This window comes from Micrasema longulum, unplaced genomic scaffold (genome assembly GCF_059751315.1).
Source record: "Micrasema longulum isolate JH-2025_06_02 unplaced genomic scaffold, ASM5975131v1 h1tg000276l, whole genome shotgun sequence".
In the NCBI taxonomy this organism is placed as follows: Eukaryota; Metazoa; Arthropoda; class Insecta; order Trichoptera; family Brachycentridae; genus Micrasema; species Micrasema longulum.
In genome coordinates this window covers 395,061-418,958 of record NW_028277480.1, presented here as the reverse complement: position 1 = coordinate 418,958, position 23,898 = coordinate 395,061, and the positions used below count along the sequence as shown (strand labels likewise).

General features: G+C 30.1%; 1 protein-coding gene across 1 annotated transcript in view; it reads right to left on the bottom strand.

The window, feature by feature from the left end:
* Positions 1-3,657: 3,657 nt before the first annotated feature.
* qless (decaprenyl diphosphate synthase subunit 1 qless) overlaps positions 3,658-23,898 on the bottom strand; it is a 242,245-nt gene continuing 222,004 nt past the window's right edge. Inside the window, exons 5-8 of the mRNA XM_088224274.1 lie at positions 10,664-10,753; positions 6,255-6,386; positions 5,471-5,665; positions 3,658-4,907 (exon numbers count right to left, since the gene is read on the bottom strand). Of these exons, the coding sequence (XP_088080400.1) occupies positions 4,686-4,907; positions 5,471-5,665; positions 6,255-6,386; positions 10,664-10,753 (639 nt within the window). The 3' untranslated portion in view covers positions 3,658-4,685. The remainder of the gene's footprint in view (positions 4,908-5,470; positions 5,666-6,254; positions 6,387-10,663; positions 10,754-23,898) is intronic.

Genomic DNA, 23,898 nt, shown 5'->3' with positions numbered 1-23,898 from the left:
AAGTTCAGAGATGATGAGAAAAGAACCATTGGGTGTTAAAATAATTTGTGTTTCTACAAGGAAAACAAAATGGTAAAGGTCATTTGTTTCGAATATGTCATTCGAAACAAACTTTTCTTCTTAACAAAATATTGTTTGCTTTTATGTTACATATATTATTTTATTTGATTAAAAGCCTTGAAAATGGAATGTCAAGTAGACGAATGTGAGCATTTTTGACAACCCTTCTGTTCGCGTTCAACCGAGGGAATAAAGGAGAATACATTATTGACTAATTTGATGCAAAATAATGAAAAACTATGAGGGTCAGTATTAAATACGCCTTTCTCGAAAACCGAAATAATAGTTTCCTTATAAAACTTTTACCTTAAGTATAAGTATTTTTTTTAAATTTTTAAATTTATTTTTATTTAAGAAGATACAAACATGAACAGAAAAAATAAAAAAGAAAAATAATAAAACCCACTTAACCGCAAAACCATTACAGTTAACATAAATTGTATTCGTTTTTTCCAAATGAAGAGTACAAGAGGACAAATTGCAAAAAATTAGTTGAAATTCTCATTTATTCCCTCAATTAAAAGTGAACAGAAAGAGGTGTCAATAATGCTCACTTTTATCTACTTGAAGTTCCATTTTGAAGGCTTGTAATCAAATAAAATAATATATGCAACATAAAAGCAAACACAATGTCTTTTAGAGTAGAAAATTGTCTTGCGAATGACGTAGGTATAACCTTTACCATTTTGTTTTACTTTGATGCTCATTTTTAAATTTGAAAAAAAAACGGGCACAACTCATGCTAACACCTAATATTTTAATTAAAACAATAAATCGAATATTGTCAATTTGTGCATGATTGCGTGTATTGGCACATTATCTGCTTTTTTTAAGTGACCCAACCAATATTACCATTTAAATTGCATAACTGAGTATAAATTTAAAAAAAATAATAATTTGGAATCAATGTAGGTAAGAAAGGTGTTATGAAAAATTATCAGGATTATGTGGGATACATACCAAAAACAGATCTTAAAGTAAACCAAAATAATAATTCGTAAAAATGAGTCTAATTTTGTGTGGTATATAAATGTATTTGATTTTATGAATGGCGTATAAGAAGATTTATGATTCAAAGGCCAAAATCTACATCCAATATCCATGAGTGTCCGGCTCATATGAGGCTGATTGTAATTCTAAAATAAAAAAAGGTACAGTAGAACTCCGTTTATCCGAACTCCAATCATCCAGATAGCAAAATATCCGTATCGTTATAGGGAAATGAAAAATAAAGATGTTATAATAACAATGTTCATCAAAGCAATTAACTCTGCTGGACATTCCTAAGTTAGTTTTAATTATGACTTCGATTCGCAGTATTATATCAAAAGCAATAAAAAAGTAGCCTTAGATTAAATTTTGCTTTTTCTTTGAAAACATTGCCTCAATTTAATTGTTAATCCAATTGCCTCGATTTCTGCATATCCGGATAACGTCTGGCATCGTTTAATTAGGATGATTGGAGTTTTACTGTATGCAGTTTAACTGAATTTCAGCTATAGTGGTGCATCTATAACTTAGGCGTTTTACCGTGGATATGAATATGATATATATTAAGGGTCGCACTGGATTAAAAAAAATACTTAAAAAGATACCCTTTTATGTGCAACAATAAGTTATTTCATGCTACAAAGACGTTATTTACTATCCATTATTTGAAAATACTATTTACATTTGATTAATTAATGTTATTTTTACTTAGCGTGTGCGTACATTATCCAGAGTCTTTCAAATCTGATAAACAATGTCAGTATCGTCATTATTCATAAAGTGGTTATTTACACAATTTTCTTGGTTAATTATGTGTTATAATGCATGCTCGTGAGCCTGCTTAGGTACTTGTGTGAATCTATATAAACACTTCATCATAAGGCCAACCGAAATTAGTTTATGTACACATAACAATTATTTAATAATACCAGTATACACAATAATACATTGATTACACAATATGGTTAATATTTATAGATTAATCTTTGTTCCACCGGCTTTCAAGTGGAATGACGAAAACATTCATTGAAAAATTAAGACACTTTATGACACAAGTGAGCATCACTATAAAAACAGAAATTTTAATCCAAACATTAATAAAACAACGCACAGCTCTATGCATTCACTGGCATCTGATGATTGGAATTTTATATCAAATTGTAACGAAAGTACGTTTTAATTTAATCCTAAATTTAAATACGGGTATGTATATAATATGTCAAACTATTATGTATATTATGATTGCAATTTAATGGCTAACTATGTTGCAAAATAAACTTAAATTACAGTTTAAAATTGTGCTATACTATTAAAAATAACAGGTACAAAATCAATGGGTCATAAAATTGGTCATTCGCTATTCATTAACCATTCATAATTTCACCTTACTATCCCACTTAATCAAAAGTGGCTGATTTTATTATACATGAAAACCATTTTATTATGTAATGTTCTATCAGCCACTTGTGCGACAGAGCAATGCGAGTAATTCGGTTATTGGACAGATATAAGTAAGAAATAATGGAAAAGCTGTTGTGAATCTTGCAAACTTACGCTAATCTTTCATTTTAAATTGTATCATAATGCATTTTATATACTCCTCATTCATTCGACCAGTTGTTTTGTATTTAATATGCGGTAACTTCATTACAACAATACTATAACTGAGGTTAAGATATTTGGATCAATTTCTGCAAATTAGCCGCAGACTTGATCTTGCAATATTAGCAAGTTCATACTACAGATAAACCACTGGAGCGAGTGGTCCTATATATATTATATTATACATAATACTCCTAAAGAATCGGCATATTGATGTACAAATTATTTTTATTCATAAAAACAATTGAATCTACAAATATTTTAAATATGAAATAGTTAAATAAATGTACAAACAATGAAAGGAGTATAGTAATGCGAGTATTTATTATAAATAAATAAAAAACAACAGAATATCTAAATGAGTTGCGATAAATATAATTGATGAAGTTTGAATTTGAAGGCTTAACACAAATTATCAATATTTACACATTACTTACCGAACACGTATTTACATTAAAATGAGCAAATAAGAATCACTATACCTTGAATATTTTTATATCTAGAATATTATTTGTTTTATATTTAGTAATTAACGAAGAATTAATTACCTATAGCTGAAAAGATTAAGTTAATAAGAGAATGTGAAGAATTCTTGGCTTCGAATCGACATGAAAATTAAAATATTCGAGTAAGGTGTGTTGTTCATAAAATTGTAAGCTATAGATACGTATATAAAAATAAACTATCTAACAGTTAACTATTTCAACAGATGACTCAATACATAGTCTTAAAAACGAAGAATAAGCAAAATACACACAAACTAAAATTTATGACAAAGTACATACATGGTAAGATTACATATGTACACTTATTATAAAATCCATACAAATTTAAATGAATGAACTCCTATAATTATTTCAAATTAAATATCTCTATCTACTTATACATAATACTTAAAAATATACTTTAAAAAAACATCACCACCATCCAAATATGAAAATAAATCAATAGTTTTAATTATCATACTTAGATTATGGCGTTGTAGAATAAATTAGCAACTAGATATTTTTCTCATTTACTACAAATACTTGTGTTACTTCACAAGAATCTACAATCAATGGAGATTCCCTATCCTTTTCGTAAATTGACAGCAAAACACCAAATTTATTCAATTATGTTTTATTTTACAAAAAAATACCAAAATTTTTAACAAAATAAAATTTCTATGCAATTCAAAAGTGTATAACTTAAACACAAAATGATACACAATTTCTAAATAAAGCATTCCTTCTACTAAGATGGTGAACCGATAATATCTAAAAATATAAACTGGTTAAAAATAATTTAAAAACATGGATGGAAAAATTAAATTATCCTAATTCTTGATTAGAAAATTTCATTTTTGTTTTGACATTTCATTTAAATATCAAAATACATGCTTTTGAATAAGGGTGTGAAAAACTACATTTCTCTATTTATAACCGATCATCCAATATACAACATTCATACAACAAATGACACTTTTGATTATGCACTTATAACAATATCATGAATAATCCAGACTAAGAAATCTTCAACTTATATATGTATAAGAAACATGAATCCAAAAAGGAAGATAGAAAATTTTCACTCATTTTAAAAACAGGCATCTCTTTCTGAACCACTTTATTATTATGCAATTGAGCTTTAAATTTGCTGATGGATTATGAAGATCTTAAGACCAATGTGCATAATTTGATTATTACAATGAAGAGCTTTCCACAATTTAAAGCTCGCTTGATCCGGTGCTAAAAACCTTTTTATTTTGGACATAAAGGAACACCAAAGCACCATAATTTAAGAATTAATCTACTGATAAGCTGCATTATATCTAAACCAAATAGGGAACTAGTATTCGATAAAACAATTTTTATATTATTGAATACTAAATCATGTAATATAAAACTTTTGAATTATTATCACATTCATATAAGGCAGTGTATTAAAATTTACCAAACATTTTATTGAAGTCCCTCGAGGTTCAGAATTGTGGCAACCTGAAAGTGTCACCTAGTTTTGGATTCAATAACCCTATAAGGCTGATTCTGCATTGGTTATTTGATGCGGTTAAGCACAAGGTCACTGACGATGATGAGCCCTTTCTGGTAAGGAGACTCGGTGAGTTCTGATGCGAGTCTGGCAGCTTCTTGGCAGTGTTTCCGAGCTAAAAGTCTGGTCTGCTCCAGACCTTGGGATTTGTGCACCAGCTCGAATGCTTTCTCAACGTCACCTGGCTCCTGGAAGCGTCGCATGATCATCGGATTCAACTCCGGGTACTGTAAAACCATAGTAATACGATAAAAATGTATTAATTTCAATGCATGATGTCTTCATAGTTAAAAAGAATATTCTTATAAACATAATTCTAGCAAAATGTGACATTTAGTTTACAGAATCTCAAGATGAGACCCTGGTTGGGTGGATTGACATTTTTATTTATTTGAATAAGATCATAAACTAATGCCAAGTGACAAAATCAATGTCATTATTATAAATAAGATAAATGCCAAATAACATTATCATGGTCAACAACCATACAAAAACGTGTCTGAATTATTATTGCGAAAAACATTATCTCAAGAGTAATATATTCGTCTTTTCAATTATTAACATCTAGTAGTCTAATATAAGATTTACATTACAAAACCTGTAAAGGGTCTATCACTAACGTTGAATTAAATTGATCATTCTATCACACAATATTCAATAATGATCTCATCTTTAATATTTACCAAACATGCATAAACATTTTTATTAAGTAACACAGTATGTCGTTATAATTTTTATTTAATAAAATCAGAATGAGAGAAATTAATACATTTGATTTTAGATCCCATACCTTTTCACAGGCAAATAACACTGGTGCTGTTGCAAGGCCGAGCTTAAGGTCGGCTGCAGTTGGTTTTCCCATGGCAGCTGATGATGACACGAAGTCCAACAGATCATCTACCAGTTGAAAGGCGAGACCGAGGGTACGACCGTACTGGAAGGCCAACTCTGAGAGCTGCTCATCAGCTCCAGATAATAATGCAACCTAAACAATACAGAATTAACAGTTTATTGTTTTTACCATAATAAAAAATAGGCAGTAGGTTAATGTTAAAGTAATTTTATATAAACGATATATTAATGCTAAATTGGGCAACTAATATAGCAACTCCTGATAACAGCTATTAAGCTTAGTTAAACAATATTCTGTGCCTATTCCTGGAAGTTTTAACTACGCTTTCATATTTTACAAGGCATCAGGTTCACAAGCCTTGTCTAGATGGCCACTACTGACAATTTGTTGACGATTCATGTTCAGGCCAGCGTATGTGGAATTGACTTGGAATAACATATAGGAGGTGGCTGGAGATAAAAGAGCCCGGATTGAATTTGTAGACGTCATATGGAGAAGCAATGGGATATAAACTGATTTAGAAATACCTGTAAAATTGTTTAAAATTCAGTTTTCCTACCACATACTGCTCACAGCATCTGAGGACATAAGTCTCCTTGGCAGAGCTCACACACAAAGAAAAATTGGTTGTTGCTAAATTATAAAAACTGCCTGATGGAGCTCTTTGTAATGTGGTAACCCAGGCAATATATTATAAATTTAACATAATTGATATACTTACGCCTTTAAGGGAATTGGCGATGAGAGACGCTGTCTTGCGGTAAGTCTTTGTGAGGTAGTGAGCAAACCGCTCGTTCTCTGTTTCTTTACTGCCGAGTTGCATGAACTCTCCTTGCACCAGATCTGTCAAAATCTGAAATGAGAAAATAAAATATAATAAACAATATACATGTAGAAAGAGACATAGGTACTTAAATCAAATCAACACAATATACATTTGGGTAACCGCTTCAATTTATGCGAATCACAAGTCAAACATATATTGATAATAATGGAGACTCTAAAGGTTTAATATTTTTATGATAAACTATGTACTTAGACAAGAAGGCGTCGCTTACATGGCGGTATGGAATGTACACCCGCATACGTGTACACAAAATGTATATCAACACAAATTTTAGGAAAAGAAATTAAAAAACATAAAGCCTAATACCCGTATGCAGAGACAAAACTTAAGGTGAGGAAAGTACATTCTAATCTCATATGCAGAGAATAACCCAAACGTGAAGACAACGTGAAGTTTTGTCTCTGCATACGGGTATAAGTGATAATATTACTGGCCAAGAAAATATAACACAGCGGTTTGCATGATTTTGGTTTACTGGTATGATAGCAGTTGTGAGAGATATAAAAAAAATAACCCAAACTCATACACGTAAATCTTACTTTAAGGTCTGTTGAATTACACAAGAATTCTAAAAAAACAAAAGAGTTGTCCACAAGAAAAAACAGCGAAATAACTTTTCTTTATTTATGTTTGTGAGTAAAAATTATTGCTGTAAATCCATATTTTATTTATTATATAAATATATTACATAAATATATTTATATAAATATAAGATGAATGGTACTTAAATTCAGAAAAACTTAGTATCATTACTATATAAAGAATTTAAATAATTCTATCAGTCGATATTTTCTTAAAGCTCCTAGGTCAAACGAGTGGATGTTGGGCCACCGGGAGCTGACAGTGGCTTGTTACTTGGCCTAATGTCTGCACAGTAGTTAAATGTGTGAGCTGTACTAATAATATAATGTTGTTTTCTTTTTCTTCTCATATTTTTTCTTATTTTTTTTTTCTCTACGATTATATTTGTATATATATCTGTGTGGATTTAAATATGCATATGTAATATTTTGAATGTATTTTATATATATATTTTTAGACCCTATAAGTATAATATATTAAATCATGTAAATGAACGCCTCGACACGGGTTGTGCCCAGTGAGGTATTCATATTTTTAAAAAAAGTTTCATGTAAAACGTGGTATATTTAAAAAAAAAAATAAATGAGAGGCTTTAAATTGATTATGAAAAAAAAATGTGGGAAACTATAAATGAAAGGAAGTGCAGTCACACAGAAGTGAATTACTGACATTTTACAAGTTACCTTTTATAGTATTTATTTATTTACCAACGGACATTGTCCATTTATACAATTTATAGGGTTTTAATAATACAATAAAAGAATACTTAATACATTTTATAAAAAAGAAAAGAAGCATTGACAAACATAAGGAACATCAAGACAAAATCTGGACTGTTTATTTAGTGCTCGTTTAAACCGTTGTAAACTTAAACCAAAAAAGTCCAGATCTTGTCTTGAGATAAAAATACGACAAAGGCGGGTCATTGGAGAATTAAGGCCATAGTTTGTTCTATGCTGATTGATTAACAGTACTTCATTGTTTCTCAACCTCTGAGTCGGAATATGGAATTTTACTTGTCCCAGTAATGATGAAACATCGATTATACCATTTAGTATGCCGAACATATATATGGAATCAATTTTAGTTCTACGTTTTTGTAGACTAGAAATATTTAACATTGACTCTATTTCAGCATAAGAATAATTACCTATCTCTAGTCCAAGCATCCACGTTACTTTTCGAAGCAAGCGATGCTGGACTGATTCAATGTGATTTATGCGATTCACATAGAATGGAGACCAGACCACGGAGGTATATTCTAGAAAAGGGCGAACAGTTGAGCAAGAGTTTTGATTGTACGGACATGTTAATGAAGCCAAGTAATTTCAGTGATTTATTAACTGTATTATGGTGGTGAATGGTGAATGGGAGATAATTCCACAGTCGAGCCGTACACTGTATGAATTAGAGAAGAAAGAGGAATTGTGGATGGGTATTAAGAGAGTGCCTTGAGAATTAGAACGAAGAGGTAAACCATGAACTGATAAGCGTTGAAATTTCACGCAGGTATATAGGAGCGTTTGGACTATAAAGTACATTGAACAGAAGTAAAAGGGAGTGATAGTCTCTCCGCTGTCTAATTTTGAGCCATTTCAGTTGCCTACGATAATCAGAAATGTGGTCATATTTCCTAAGACCAAAAATGTACCTTATGCATGTATTCTGAAGTCGTTCAGGTTTATCAAATTGCTCACAGCTTAAATCAGCCATGGAAACATTAGCGTAATCTAGAATGGGTAGTAGTAATGCTTGTAAGGGTGCATTTAGTATTAATGGGTAAGAATTTTTGCAACCTTCTAAGTGAGTGTAGACTGAAAACACCATTACACCATTGGTTAAAAGAGTTAATGTCTGATTGAAGAAGAAAACAGTCATGTAAACAACAAACTACTTTTTTCAATAATAATTATAAGTATGTAATAAAGAAAACTAGTAATTGATCATTTTCATCATTTTCAACATTAAATTTTAGAAAAATACTCGCAATAAGTACAGCGCAGAAGTAAACAATATTGCGGAGTACCAGGCGCTACGCAAAAAATTAAATATACGTATATATTCCATTGGACGCATCTGACTTTCGTAAACTTTACGGTTTAATTTTAATTTTTTTTTTTTACGTCACAATAAATAGTACAAAAGTATATCTTTTGTTACTAAGGTTAGTTATATGTATACATTTTGGTTTTTTTCAAACCTGGAATATAAAGCCGTTTTAAAAACTTTTTAATATCAAATATGAGAAGTCAATGTCGAATTTTTCGCTATTATTAAATTGTTTTAATAAAACACTAAATTGTTCATCACAATTGCGTCTATCAATAATGTAATTATTTCAATACACAGATGCCATAATTGTATGCCTTTTTTAAAAAAGCCGCTAAGATAGGTAATAGAGAAAATTAACAGCTGATGTCAGAATATTTCAAATGCTTTCTTTTGGATCAAATTGATATAAATTTCTCAAGAAACCATCGCTCATAAATATAAAAATAAACAATTTTTTTAGTTTGTTTAATTACGATACTCACAGATAAGCCCCGGGGCTTTGCGGGAACAAAAAATGCTAGTTTTAAGATACTATTTTGGAAAATATATATATTTTAAAGTGACTTGAATGAATAAGTAAAAACTAAACCTGTACAAGCGTAGTAATGAAATAGATAAGCAATGACCCCTATTTAATTAAGCAATTAATAGGATTAAATAGGAAACATAATTTATATTTTTGAAACAGAAAAGTAAAACAGATATTTTTAAGTCACTCAGATACCAAAATAATATTATAATCCCAAAATTCCACACAAGTCATGGTCAAAATAGCTTTGTCTTCAAAGGTATCAAAAATTACAATTATCTCCCCAATTAACTAAAAACTATTAAAACTTATATACAGGATGTTCTTTCAACCCCGTCACATGTATGGGCAAGAAGACATATTAGCATATTTAAAAAATATTTAGAACAAAGATTTTTTTTAAATAAAATATTTAAAACATATGGTTGCCTACTTCTGCAGGGAAGAAGCGAGAGGGGCGTAGCCACGCAGTCGGCGGTGTATTAGACACCCCCCTACCCCTCCTCGTTTCACCCCTGCAGAGATAAGCAACCATTTGCTTTTGTTGATATATTTTTTTTTTAAATTTTATTCGTTCTAAAAATTTATTTTAATGTGCCAATATGTTTTCTTGCTCATACTGATCATCGTGGTTTCGGATGTGACAGGGTTTAATGAACACCTGTATAATATGAATAAAACTGTTCTATTAAATATAAATAAAACTGCATTTTATTTTAATTAGTATTAAGGTACGAGTATTATCATTTTCTGTTTTCCTTTTTATATCCTACAAGTTTTTTTTTCTTATGTACTCGTATATTCATATTTATATAAATTCTAATAAATAAATAACTATAACAGTGTAAGTCACTCTCCAAGCACAAGAGTTAGTCTCTTTTTTTAGAGAGTTACAGTTATAACATTTACCAGATGTATAAAAGTATATTTGTAATAGAAAAAAAAACATGTACCATTTATGGAAATATATTGATTAATATTTTTTTTTATAAAAACAGTATAGTTATTATTACGTCAGATTAACTAACTGTAGTAAATCCAGATTCCGGACGAATATTTTTAGAAACAAGAAGATTAAAATGTTAATGATAACTTTATAATATAGAGTCAAATAACTGACCTGGCTGAGAATAAGTGTGACGTCATCGTTGCGTAGTCGAGCGATCATCATTGATGCCACAGCCAAGATGTAATCTCCAGCCATAGTGACCTGAGGACAAAATTAATAATTCTTAATTAATTAACAATCAATAAATTAATTTTAAATTAGGTTTTCTGGGTGATTATGCCATCTGCCGCACACTTCATAGTGTCCATATTTGATGTACCTATGTAAAAATGTAAACGGGAATTAGTCTGTCAGACTATGTGAATGTAATACAGATAGAATTTAACAGCATTTCTGACTGGTGAAATGTAAATAGACTTAAATTAAACGATTTAAAAAGTAAATTCATGATTATCGAAGGTTCTGGAAAAGGTAGACAAATTTTTAAAATAAGTAATGAACTAGTTAAACAAGTTGATAAATTAAGTATTTAGATATAACTTTTAATAATAAACTAAACTTTGGGCCTCATATTGAAAACATCATTTTAAAAAATGCGAAAAAAGAAACTAATTTGCTCTACGGTCCTGTTTCTTGGAAGCGATAAAGAATTAAAAAAAAAAAAAATTCACAGGACAGGACAATGAGAGTTGTAATAAGGTGTGGTCCATATACAAGGATTAAATTTATGTTTGAGAAATTAAATATCCTGAACATTAAAAAGAGAATTCTTTTCAATACTCTGACTTTTGTTTATAAGTTTATTTATTTATTTATTAACGGACATTGTCCATGTATACAATTTATAAAGTTTAAATATTACAATAAAAGAATAGTTTAAAACATTTAAAAAAAGAAAGAAGCATTGACAAACATAAGGGACATCGAGACAAGATCTGGACTATTTATTTAGTGCTCGTTTAAATCGTTGTAAACTTAAACCAAAAAAGTCCAGATCTTGTCTCGAGTTAACAATACGACAAAGGCGGGTCATTGGAGAATTTAGGCCATAGTTTGTTCTATGCTGATCGATGAACAGTACTTCATTGTTTCTCAATCTACGAGTCGGAATATTGAATTTTACTTGTCCCAGTAATGATGGAACATCGATTATACCATTTAGTATGCCGAACATATATATGGAGTTAATATTAGTTCTACGTTTTTGTAGGAAAAAACAGCTTATTTTATTGAATTAAAGGGGAAAATTAGACTTAAATTTTTAATAGGCAACAGTTTATGGATGAAGGTTTTATATCAATAAATTAAAAGGCGTAATTTAGTTCAGATTTTAATTAAATAAGCGTTTTTTTCTCGTCCTTTAAAAAGGACAAAAATGACTTACGCAGTGTTGTTAGCTAAATGACGAAATGTATTTATTTCTTAGAGCAGTTTAACGTCAATATGAGTTTGCATTTTACAATTCCGCTATTTTTAGTTCATCACTAAGCGCCTTGGGTTAGAAAATAATAATTATGCAACACTTCGTGAACGTTGTTTCGTAAAATTATTATTAAAAATTATTACTAACGTTTGTAACAAATTTAAAATCAATACGAAATTTAAACATCTAAAAAGTGTAGTGTTAACATGTATAAGATCTCGAGTTTGATTCCCATCAGGATTAACATAAATTGAACATTTAGTTTTTTTTAACTAAGTCAATTTCAAAAAATAAACCCCCTTTTACAATAATGACAAGACAATATTTTGAGTTTGTCCAAATTTTTTAAGACAAGGACTGGATTCAAATCCCTGGGGAGCTGCTTATATTAACAGATAACAACAGAGATGAACAACTTTTAGAGAAGGCATTATAAAAGTCCAGGCATCTACAGGGCTTATGTAATGACAAGTCATGAGCCCTGTAGATGCCTGGACTTCTATATTGCCTTCTTTAAAATTTCTTATCTCTGTTGTAATCTGTCAATGATGACAAAAGACTAGATTAGTGCAAAAACAAAATTTGAAAACAAAACAAAAGTTAATTCACTAAATGTATTGAATATTTTTATATAACAACTTGCCGGCTTTTCTATGTCTACCGGTTTCGAGACGTACCCGTCTCTTCGTCGGGACACTAATTAAACCAACATGCAAAACCCACAATACGCCTTCACTATAGTTGTTGCACAAAAATATAAAACCAAAATGCCACGCATTTTAATAAGCAACCCTTACATGCACTGATTAGGTTATGAAAATATTTTATGTTGTGGGAGAAACATTTGAAAAAAGAGGTGCATATAAGGGTTGCTTATTAAAATGCATGGCATGTTGGTTATATATATTTGTGAAACGATTATGGTAAAGGTGTATAGCGGGTTTGGCATGTTGGTTTAATTGGCGTCCTGACGAAGAGACGGGTACGTCTCGAAACCAGTAGACATATAAAAGTCGGTAAGTAGTTATATACTAATATTCAATAATATTCCGTTAAATTTTTGATCACAAAGTTAATGCCTATAATATTAATAATATATAGATTTTCAATGGGCAGAATGGTAAATGTTACACAGTGTGTAAAGTGGCCACTTAAACCAGCCAATGATAGATCATAAGCCCTGTAGATGCCTAGACTTCTATATTACCTTCCCTAAAGTGTTCTTTATCTCTGTTGTAATATGTTAAGATAAACAGCTCCCTACGGAATTAAATCCAGTCCTTGTCTACAAAAATTTGGACAAACACAAAATATTTTTGATAAATCCACCTGATCCATGAAGAAGTATAAAAATTGAAAACAAATTTTCAGGCGTTGCCTTGTACCTATATGTAGGTGAAATAATTCAATGAAATGAATCTCACCCGCATAAATACAGGTTTCAGCTCTTCAACTTCACAAATATCAACAGATAAAAAAACTGAATCAATATAGATGTTCAAATATGGTCAGAATGGTGAATGTTATACAGTGAATAAAGTGACCACTTTCACCAGCCAAAGACAGATCATAAGCCCTGTAGATGACTAGACTTCTATTTTACCTTCTCGAAACTGTTCTTTATTTCTGTTGTAAAAATTTGGACAAAGTCAAAATATTGTTAATAATATAACATTTAGTTCAATTATAAAAACCGAACCGAGATAAATAATGTTTTTAAATGGATTTTATTTGAATAATTGTATTTATTTCCATAAATTATTCATAAAATTGCAGCCTATAACCAAACAGACGATAATAAATCAATCGGGTTTTATTTTTTATTTCAATATCACATTTGATATTCTGAATAATTTCAGAACATCTTTGTACGATTTTCATTTTTAATCACGATTATTATTTAATTTATTTGCGAAACCTGCTTAAGTTAACGCGCATTATCGAGAAGAACTTTCACAAGAATGTAAACAAAACATAACGATGGGACGAGTGGAGAAATTTAACCTTTACGCGTCTCGTCCATAGGGTCAGAAAACCAGTTTAAAAAATCACCCATTAATAAACTCTAAGGGTCTTCTGATATTTCACGAAAAACAAGTATTGATCGAAGTTGATATTTAAATAAGCGTACTTCACTCGATATCGATTTAAACACGGCGATTATTTTTAACGCTGAAGAAGGGCATTATTATACTGAAAAATGGCGATGAATCTTGCGTACTCATATATCATTTTCCCGTGTTTAAATGTCAAAAAATAATTATACATAAATGATTTTGGCTCGTTTCGTTGGTACATAACTGTATTAAATCAATATTATTAACATATATTTTTTGCATTACACCAGGCCAGAAAGTCCAATTACAGTGGCGAAATACAGCACAGAACACTTAACCTTGAGAAAAGTCACATTATGTATGACCTGTCTTTGGCTGGTTTAAGTGGCCACTTTACACACTGTAACATTGACTATTCTGTCTATGTTTGAACATCCACATTTCTTCGATTCTGTTGACTATTGGGAAGTTTAGAGCTGAAACATTTATAAATGCGAGTGAGATTGATTTGACTAAATTAATTTACCTTCATACCAGGGGCGAACCGTGTATAGATGCGATTATACGCAGCTTACCATTATAGTTTACTATTCATAATAATGTTTTACGGTAACTTTATTTACAGAAAAACGAAATAATAATTTTATGTTTCTTATAAATCATTTCCACCATATGATTTTTTCTCCAAAAATAAATAAAAATATTAATAAATCGCACCCAGCCTCAGCAATGAGCCAAGGAACTAGCCGATAACTCCAGTTTATTACTTCAAACAAATAAGTGTAGGTACTATATTTTGAACATTTAAATCCAGTGGCGGGATTTTTCTCCTGGAATAAACTTGCTGATTACACAAATTCTTTGAAGATTCTCGATTTGGATAACAATATTTCAAACATTATTTCTTAAGGACTGTTTTTCTTTGAGATGATACATTTGACATATGACTCGCAACACATGTGGCGCTCGACGCGGCCGTTTTTGGCATTATTTATTTCTAGAACAAATCGGCCAGTTGACATTTCAATGGCCTTATACTGACCGAATTTACGGTGCTATTTTTTATAAACTTTTATAAAACTTATTTGTTAAATTAATAGATAATAAAGCTACCCAATATAATATATCACAACAGTACGTCGTTTGAGTTGATTTCATAGATGAGAGTTGTATCACACAGAACCACAGAAAAAAATAGCAATTTAAAGTTTATATCACTTACATTATATTATTATGTACCTACTATGTAGGTACAAATAAATGATATTTTTTATAGCTTACTAGTAAATAAAATCACCGTTCGCCACTGCTACATACTGGCAACGTCTAAAAATATTTTATTTATTTACACTAAGTATAAATATATTTACATTTTTTTTCTTGGTCCAGTTGATTTAATCACCAATATTTTGAGTTTGTCCGAATTTCAAAACAGTCAGACGATAGGTCATAAGCCATGCAGATGCCTGGACATATTTCCGTGACAAAAATATTTTTCCTCTCTGTTGCAATAAATTTCAATATTGATAACTCTCTAAAGGGTGGATACCAGCCGTGTCTACAAATATTTTGAAATCCTCAAATATTATTTATATTATATTATTTCCTAGAAGGTAAAATTCATTGTTTGTCTGCATATATTTGATTGCTTATGCTTGGACGAAAGCGCTGTACGGCCGATAAAAATAATTAAACTAAAAAAATTGATTGATCTTTTGTATTGAAATTATTTCACAGAACCTGACAAACTCAAAATGGAGTAGATTGACAATTTCTGTCAACATATTAGTATTATTTTGAAAAAAAATTACACAATTAAAATGTTTATATTTTTGAAAATAGTTTATATGTTTCATTAATGCATTATACAGTCCCATATACGAGTATGATAAAAAGAAAACAAAGCTTAAAAAAACATTAAAGCAAGGACAAAAAAATAACGACGTCGAAACGAGATCTGGTCGACTTACAGTGCTTGGCCATTATGGCGAGGGTTTTGCGGCGCAGCGCGGCGCAGGGCGCGGTCACTATGAACACTACACTTGTTACCATATGTTTGAGTTCACCATGCCCGCACCGCACCGCAAAACGCTCGCTACTATGGCCAAGCACTGCACTTAGACTTGAGACTTGCACAAAAAATTCTAATCTCGAGTATACTAGGACACAAAAGGGATATTGGAGCATGCAACAATAATGGTTTGGTTTGTTTTTTTTTTTACATAGTCTGCTTATGTATTTTTTTGTGATAAAAATTTAAAATATTACCCATGCTTTCACTCAAAGTGTTGAATATTTGCCAAGAAAATGAATTATTAACCTCCTTTCCACTGGGTTTGTTCAGAGTTTGAATTACCCGGATCGCCTTCGAGGCAGTGAAAAATCTCCGTGAAATAAAATAATAACAATAATAATGATTAGAGAACGCCTATGTCGAGTTTACTTTCGATAAAACACCGCCAGAGTTGCCCAACTTACGAAATTGCACATTTACATACACCAGCGCTTCTCAACCTGTATTGACTTGTGCATCCATGGATGGCCAAAAACGTTTATTTTGAGCTACTGATAAATTCCCTGCGTTAGAGTAATAATTATGAAAGAGGGTTATAATTTTTAAGTTATTAATTTTGAAAAATAACTGTTGATGTTTTTGTAAAACAAAAGTCCAACAATTGTGGCTTTTTACCAGATATACTTACAAATAAATGAACTGGTAAAAAAAAAACAGGACATGAATATGATCATCAAAGATTATGAGCAATTTTTTTTTAATATCGTTAGTAAATAGGTCTGATATCGGGAGGGAAATAATAAATAATTTCGAAGAGGCGGTAGAAGTCAGCTGGAAGAGGTCCTAAGAATTAAAATGTCTTCAAGAATTTTTTTTTGTGTTACAGTAAAACTCCAATTATCAGAATAAATGAGTGCCAGATTTTATTGCTTATAAAATAATACAGCGAATTGGAATCACATTAAAAACTCACTTAAATGAGTCTAGGAAAATTAATTGCACAATTAAATCAAAATGAAAAGCTTCTCTATTATTTTTCATTTCCTGATAACGATATGGATACTTTGCAATTCGGATGACTGGAGTTCGGATAAATGGAGTTCAACTGTACTTTCTCTTCTTCTCCATATTTTCCTTTTTTTTCAATCTGAAATTCGCCTTTAAATCTAGCTTTAGTTTTCTGCTGTTACATTTTGTTCTAAATTTTATGATATATAATTATAATTTCTTATTTTTCCTAGCGAAGCTGCTTAAACTGCTCCTTGCAGTTTTAAAAATCGAACACTTATTATTTTACATTTCAAGTACCGATTTACTATTTTTTTTGTCAACAAACACCGTATTTCACCACAAAAATTAAAATAATATGGGTAAACCTGGAATTAGAATCATGAAAAAAACAGGATTATATAGAAGATTTTACCCATATTCGACGCGTATTTAAAATACTTATTGATAACATATTTAGTTTTTGCTTTTAAACGAGTATCTTTAACTTTATATAATTTATATATAATTCAGAACATTTTCTTATTACGTATCACTATATTTATTAAAACAAAAACATCCCAAATAGGCGTGGTTTGTGCCTGGGTATACTAAATCTAGAATACATTATGAAATCTATGGTGTAGACGTATACATAAATATTAAAAATAGAGACAAACAAAACAAAATGAAAATGGAAGTTACATTCAGATTTCTTTTTAAATACGAGTAAATGGAAAATAAAAGAATAAGATATGGAACAAATAGAAAATAGATGCAGAGACAAAAATAAATAAAATTAAAGTACATAATTAAATTAGGAAAAATTACAAAAGAAAAAAAAGTTTATCTGGAAAATAAATCATAGACATTTATACATGCAACCCAGTTTATAAATAAATTATGATAAGAAAGAAAGCTTGATTCATAATTCTCCGTCGCGTCTTTAAAGTAGGAGTAATAGAGTTTGAGGGCAAAGATATAGGAGTGCCTCTGTTGAAATGTTGATTTACAAAATGGAATCTCAAAGCACTTAATTTCTTCTTTATGACTTTCAGACGCATACCCCTCCCCTAGCTTTCATGCGTGCAGGGTTGGTATTCCAAACGCTCTCGCGGCCGTATTATCTCATGTATTTACATACAAAATACACGAGAAAAACTGTTTTTTTCGTGCGCGAGAGTGGTTCAGAATAGCACCCCAGGTACTCTTACCTTTCAAGCGCGTATTTTCGCCATGAAGCGCGTACCACGAGTTGGGAACCGCTGACATACATCAATAAAATCGAGAGATTTCGAAAATTCCACGCGCTGTGGATCGCTGAAGGCCGAATTCTTCACGGATGCGAGTTCCATACATATTATGTTCTTATCTTGGTTACATACCTACTTCTTACTACTAACTGTCATTTTAGTGCGCACTGGACGGCGCGCAGTGGCCGGTGCACAGACAGACCCGGACAACAAAAGTATTGAATGCATTTTTGAGATTTTAATATGATTCATTGACCATAAGTGAGGGTACTACTTGCAAACCCGGCCAAATCCATCTTTCTTTATTTTGAAAAAATCACAAAAAACTGATACAATACATAACTTTTTTTTTTTAAACTTATTTTTTTAATTAAAATCATTAAATATTTTATACGTAAGCAGCGATGACAAGCATGATTATGTCAAGAAACAATAGTGAAATAATAAATTCAATTTTGTACATTACCAACTTTGCAATACTCAAGTAGAGGTTGCCATGTTTGCAACAAAGCCGATAATTTAAAAGTAAAGTCTTACAAAGTAAGCCGTATTTTTAATTTACAATATTAAAATTATTGTAAAAAAATGTATTCTGAATAAGTTTCCATGAATATCTCACATTTTTTATTTTGGATTTTGCCGGGTTTGCAAGCAGTACACTCAAATGTTTAAATTATTACAGTTTAAAAAAATGCTTATCAGGCATGAGTAACAAACTTAATCAGACATGTAAAATTTACAAAAATAGATTGTATTACAACCTTAATAAAGTATTGAAAAAATATTTATATTTATGCTTTATCAAATTAGTTCACAACATCTTGAGAACTAATATAAGCTTTTAATAAAATTTTAATAACAATTTTTTATAAAAATTTCTTAAGATCATATTTTTTCAAATTAATTTTAAATATTGAAATATTTAATGCTTTCTATTTCTTTTATTTTTTCAGGTAACTAATTGTGCATCTTCAATCCCTTGTTCAGTGAGTTTTGAAACTCCGTTTTTCTCCTAATTGGTAATCTCATATTTTTTTATCCCTAGTTTCATATTGTTGGTTAAATTTGATTATATATTTTTTAATTTATTCCCTTAATTATTTCATGTATAAAAATTGCTACATCATATGTTATTGCTTTACTGTAAGCAAGCTTTGTCAAGTCTTTGTGCACTCTTTCCAATTTATTTATTTTTATTAAAGGAAAAGAAAAATACAGAAGTTCTTAATATTTACTCAAACGTATCTAAAATATTCAAACCATACTTCCATTTTTTTTATTGTGTTAAATTCCTAGTTTACATAATCCATCGTTTGTAAAAAAATTATCTGTAACTGGAAAATTATAAATGGCTTAGAAAGTTTTTATGTGTAAAATTTTTTTGAAAAGCTTGTTTTTAAAAAAATAATAATTATATATGCTCATATATAATGACTAATTGATTATTTCTAGTTTTGTTAACAGCTCGAAACACAGAAAATAAAAATGCGGATGAATACAATTAGATCTCGATGTTATACGGTGAACCGGAATCTAGCTTCCTGTGAGTATGATACGATTGTGACAGCTAACTATCACTTTTTCAGAGGTGCCGAACAAGAAACGAATCAAGTCCGCGTCTGTTTTCGGAAAGGGAGATCTCCCGACTCCCAACACAGAAGCGATTACGCAAACATGACTAACCTCAATACTCTTTGTCGTTAACCAAACAAACACCAAAAGCGTCCACCATATTATATACTGAGCGTTTTTGAATACGGCTAGGAAAAGCTGGTTTGCAGCAGCTTTGTAACCTATGGATTAATAACTGCTAACCATGAATACAGGAATCGATGTAAAAATGAGATGCAAAGACGATACTTGAATTCTAAAACCAACGTGACTTATAATATGTATACGTGTCAGTTTTTTTAAGGATTCAAATATAAATATATGCGCTATCAGAATGATTGTTTAATGTTTAATGAGCTGCCCGAAAATAACTATAGATTTAGTGAAGCTGATATTTTTCATGACAATTAATGTAAATTTAAGTGAAAAATCATAGAAATATTGAGAGAAACATATGTTTAATTAATTATATTATTATATACACCTTTTTCATTTCCTATTTTTTACATTTGTTATATTTAACATAATTCAAATTATTGTCTTAAGCGTAAACAATTTCGTTGGTGTGTGCATTAATATATAAAAAAAATAGTCAATATATTTTGTACTACTGTTTGTATATCCCATATTTTTTTATTTATAAATCATATAACACAACGTATTTTACAAGTGTAATGCGTTGAATTACATTCCCAGGAGTTACAACACTTCAATTCGGGACTTAAACAATATTGGCATTTAGAAAATAACACATATTTAAAACAACAAAGAAACAAAGCAAGTTTAGCACCTTTATAACTAAATATACAACAACAATATATACGCCTAAAACCTTTTCTTACACAAGCAGCATAAATATATATAAAAAAAAACGCTTTCAAGAATAAAAAAAAGTAGTGAATATACTAAGGGAGATAAGGATAAAATAAATAAATAAAGTCTCAGAGATGCTGGAATCCACTCTTTGATCAAAATGCTTTGTTTACATGAATAATATAGATCAATTTAAGTTAGGCATATTTATTTTGATAATAATAATAGTTTTGTACTAGCAGGTAAATTTATATAGAACCGTAAGTTTACAAACTAAATTAATAAATTCAAATAAATAAAATGGTCTATTTTTTAACGAACATTTTGTAAATTATTAATCACTGGGTTATTAAAGTGTCAATTTTATGCCGTTATACACTTCAAATTGATGGCTTTCGACACATATTTAACTAAAATTGTTATTAAATATATTTTAAGTATTTTAACTATTCAACATCTTTTTGTTTTATTAGTAATCACAGCATTATTTCATTGTCAATTTTATACCGTTCAACATTTCAAATTGATGGATATCGATTCATATTAAACTGAAATTGTTTTTGAATATATTTTTGTTGTTAACCATCGATATGAAAAAAATAATTGACATATATTTATTTCTTCAAAAGTGTTGGTGCAAACGGAAACTAAACCGTCTTTAAAAATTCATTTTGTAGTGTCCAAGGAACATAAAAATTTTAAGCGAAAATTTATTTTAAAAAATAAAAATATTTTAACTATCCAAAAACGTAAAATAAATACAAAGTTTACAAACATTAAATAGTGTATGTGATTTATTTTTTTGCGGATGTACCCACATCCGTAGGCACGTTCCGGGGTGCCAACTGCATTATTTTTTTATTCATAAATGGACTTTAACATTAATTACAATTTTAGTTGAATATGATATTATTTAAAAAGAAAATGGAATTAAAAATACATACGCATAAGAATAAATTATTTAAAATGCATTTAAATAAACTCTGACGTACGAGACATTTTCTTCATCTTCCTTTGACAGTCCTTTTAGCAATTCATTTATGAAAAAAATATGGTGCTCTATGGTGGTTCTCTATAGGGTCTTTTAAATGGTAGTTTCATTGTATTTATACTAAACGAATTTACTATATTATTTAGTACCAGGACCCCGATTACAATGGAAAGGTATCTATGAAACAAATTTATCTTCAACTATCAATGAAATAAAATCGAGTAAGTATCCTCGTCAGTAAGGTGTAATTGAAAACGTTAAAAAAAATATTGTATGAATATATAATTTGCAAACAGGAAATTAACTTTTACTTTATAGATAATTGAAGATAACTCTGTTAACTTCCCATTGTAATCGGGGCCAGGGCTCAGAACGTGAACCGTAATGAGATTAAATTAATTCATATAAGTGTACATACAAAAGAACTATAAATGAAGACAGAAAGTGTGCAATAGTGATAAATAATTTTAGAATAAGTATAGATGTAAGTATTGTGTTGTCAATATTGTATTGTGCCTCTGAAATGTGTATAGCTGGACGAATAAACACCTTCGCTGCCCTACTTCGCCAAAGAGCCTGGAGCCTATGGGAACGCCTAAAAAACTCTAATAACGAAATTCTCCAAGCCACTGCAGGGTGGATCCATTCACCGTTGTTCGAGCGATGGCGCGATATGTTAGAACCACCATAAGTGCTGCAATATAAAATTTTATTTTATGTTTATATTTATGTTTATTGTTATATTTATGTTTATTATTATATTTTTGTTTATATTTATAATTTTGTTCATGTTTATATGGTAGAATTGGCTCTGCACTATATAGCCATTGTACTGGAATAAAAAAAATATAAAAAAATAAAATTAAAAAATTAGACTATGTTAATCATAGAACTAAATAAAGACGTGCTAAACTCGAATTTACGAAACTGTAAGCGACGAATGAAACTGGAAAACATCACAAAAATATTACAATTTTAGAATACAAAATTCGAGCTGGCATCTGTAAATTTATCGTCCCATTAAAAGCACGGGTCAGATTGTAATTATTTTTAAAGATTTGATTTTCTTTGGACATGTTTCTGATTATTGTCGACATTATTTTCTAATCTGATTAATTTAAAAATAATCTAAATACGTTGGAATAAGTATACAAATTGCAGCGTATTTTGATCGCCCGTTATTTAAAAGTAAAAGTCTCATATTTTAATGAAATATTGCAACATAAAAACTAAAAATACAATTTTAATGTCCGAACCAGTAGACGACTAGACCATTAGGTTGACATGAATTTACATTTTCATGTAGACATAGATAATAACGTTTTTTTATGTTGGCATAGCTTCAGTATTCCACCATTGTATGCGAAATAAGGGAGGTTAAGCGCGAATGTCTGTTTCCGTTTCTGTCTGTTTGTGGGTTGTTAATGATAATGTGTCCATATGTCCGAAATTCGCGGGACAAAGTTTGTTTCGAGAACGACCGATGGAAACGAAGTGGCGGCGGGCGGAGAAAGAAAGTTGGTTGAATTTCATACGTCTGGTTTGCTTTCTCGCTTGGTCACTGACGCAATCATTCCGTGATGGCCGCTATAGTCCGTTCAGTCTAGGAGCACGGAAATAAATTTTATTTATTTTTTTATTAGCATCGAAACAAATCAAGTTTACGTATAATATATTATGTGTAAAACTCAATAAATTTTAATAGTTAGCATTGGTTTTTTTATTTTATTTCATGGGGTGATTTATTTTTATTTTTAAACAAATGTCATATAGACGTCATCATAATATTGTGTTCCGATGACGATATGATAGTCTTCATAGTCCTAATGCACCTATATACCCCCGTGAAAAAATTCAACGCAGTTCATTGTTTACCTTCTCGTTCTAATTCTCAAAGCACCCTCTTAATACCCATTCACAATTCCTCTTTCTTCTCTAACTCATATGGTGTCTATGTGGCTCGACTGTAGAATTATCTTCCATCCACTACCAAAGATGTTACTACAGTATCTCTGTTTAAATAACGTCTAAATAATCAACTTTATTTTCCTAATCTATCCTCCTTTCCTCTTTCCTTATTATTCCCTTTCCCCGCTGAGTAATAGTGTTGATTTAAGGTAATTTATATACAGATACAGTCATTTCTATTTTTGTATATCTTAAGGTTATTATTTTATTTTCTATTATATACGTTAAA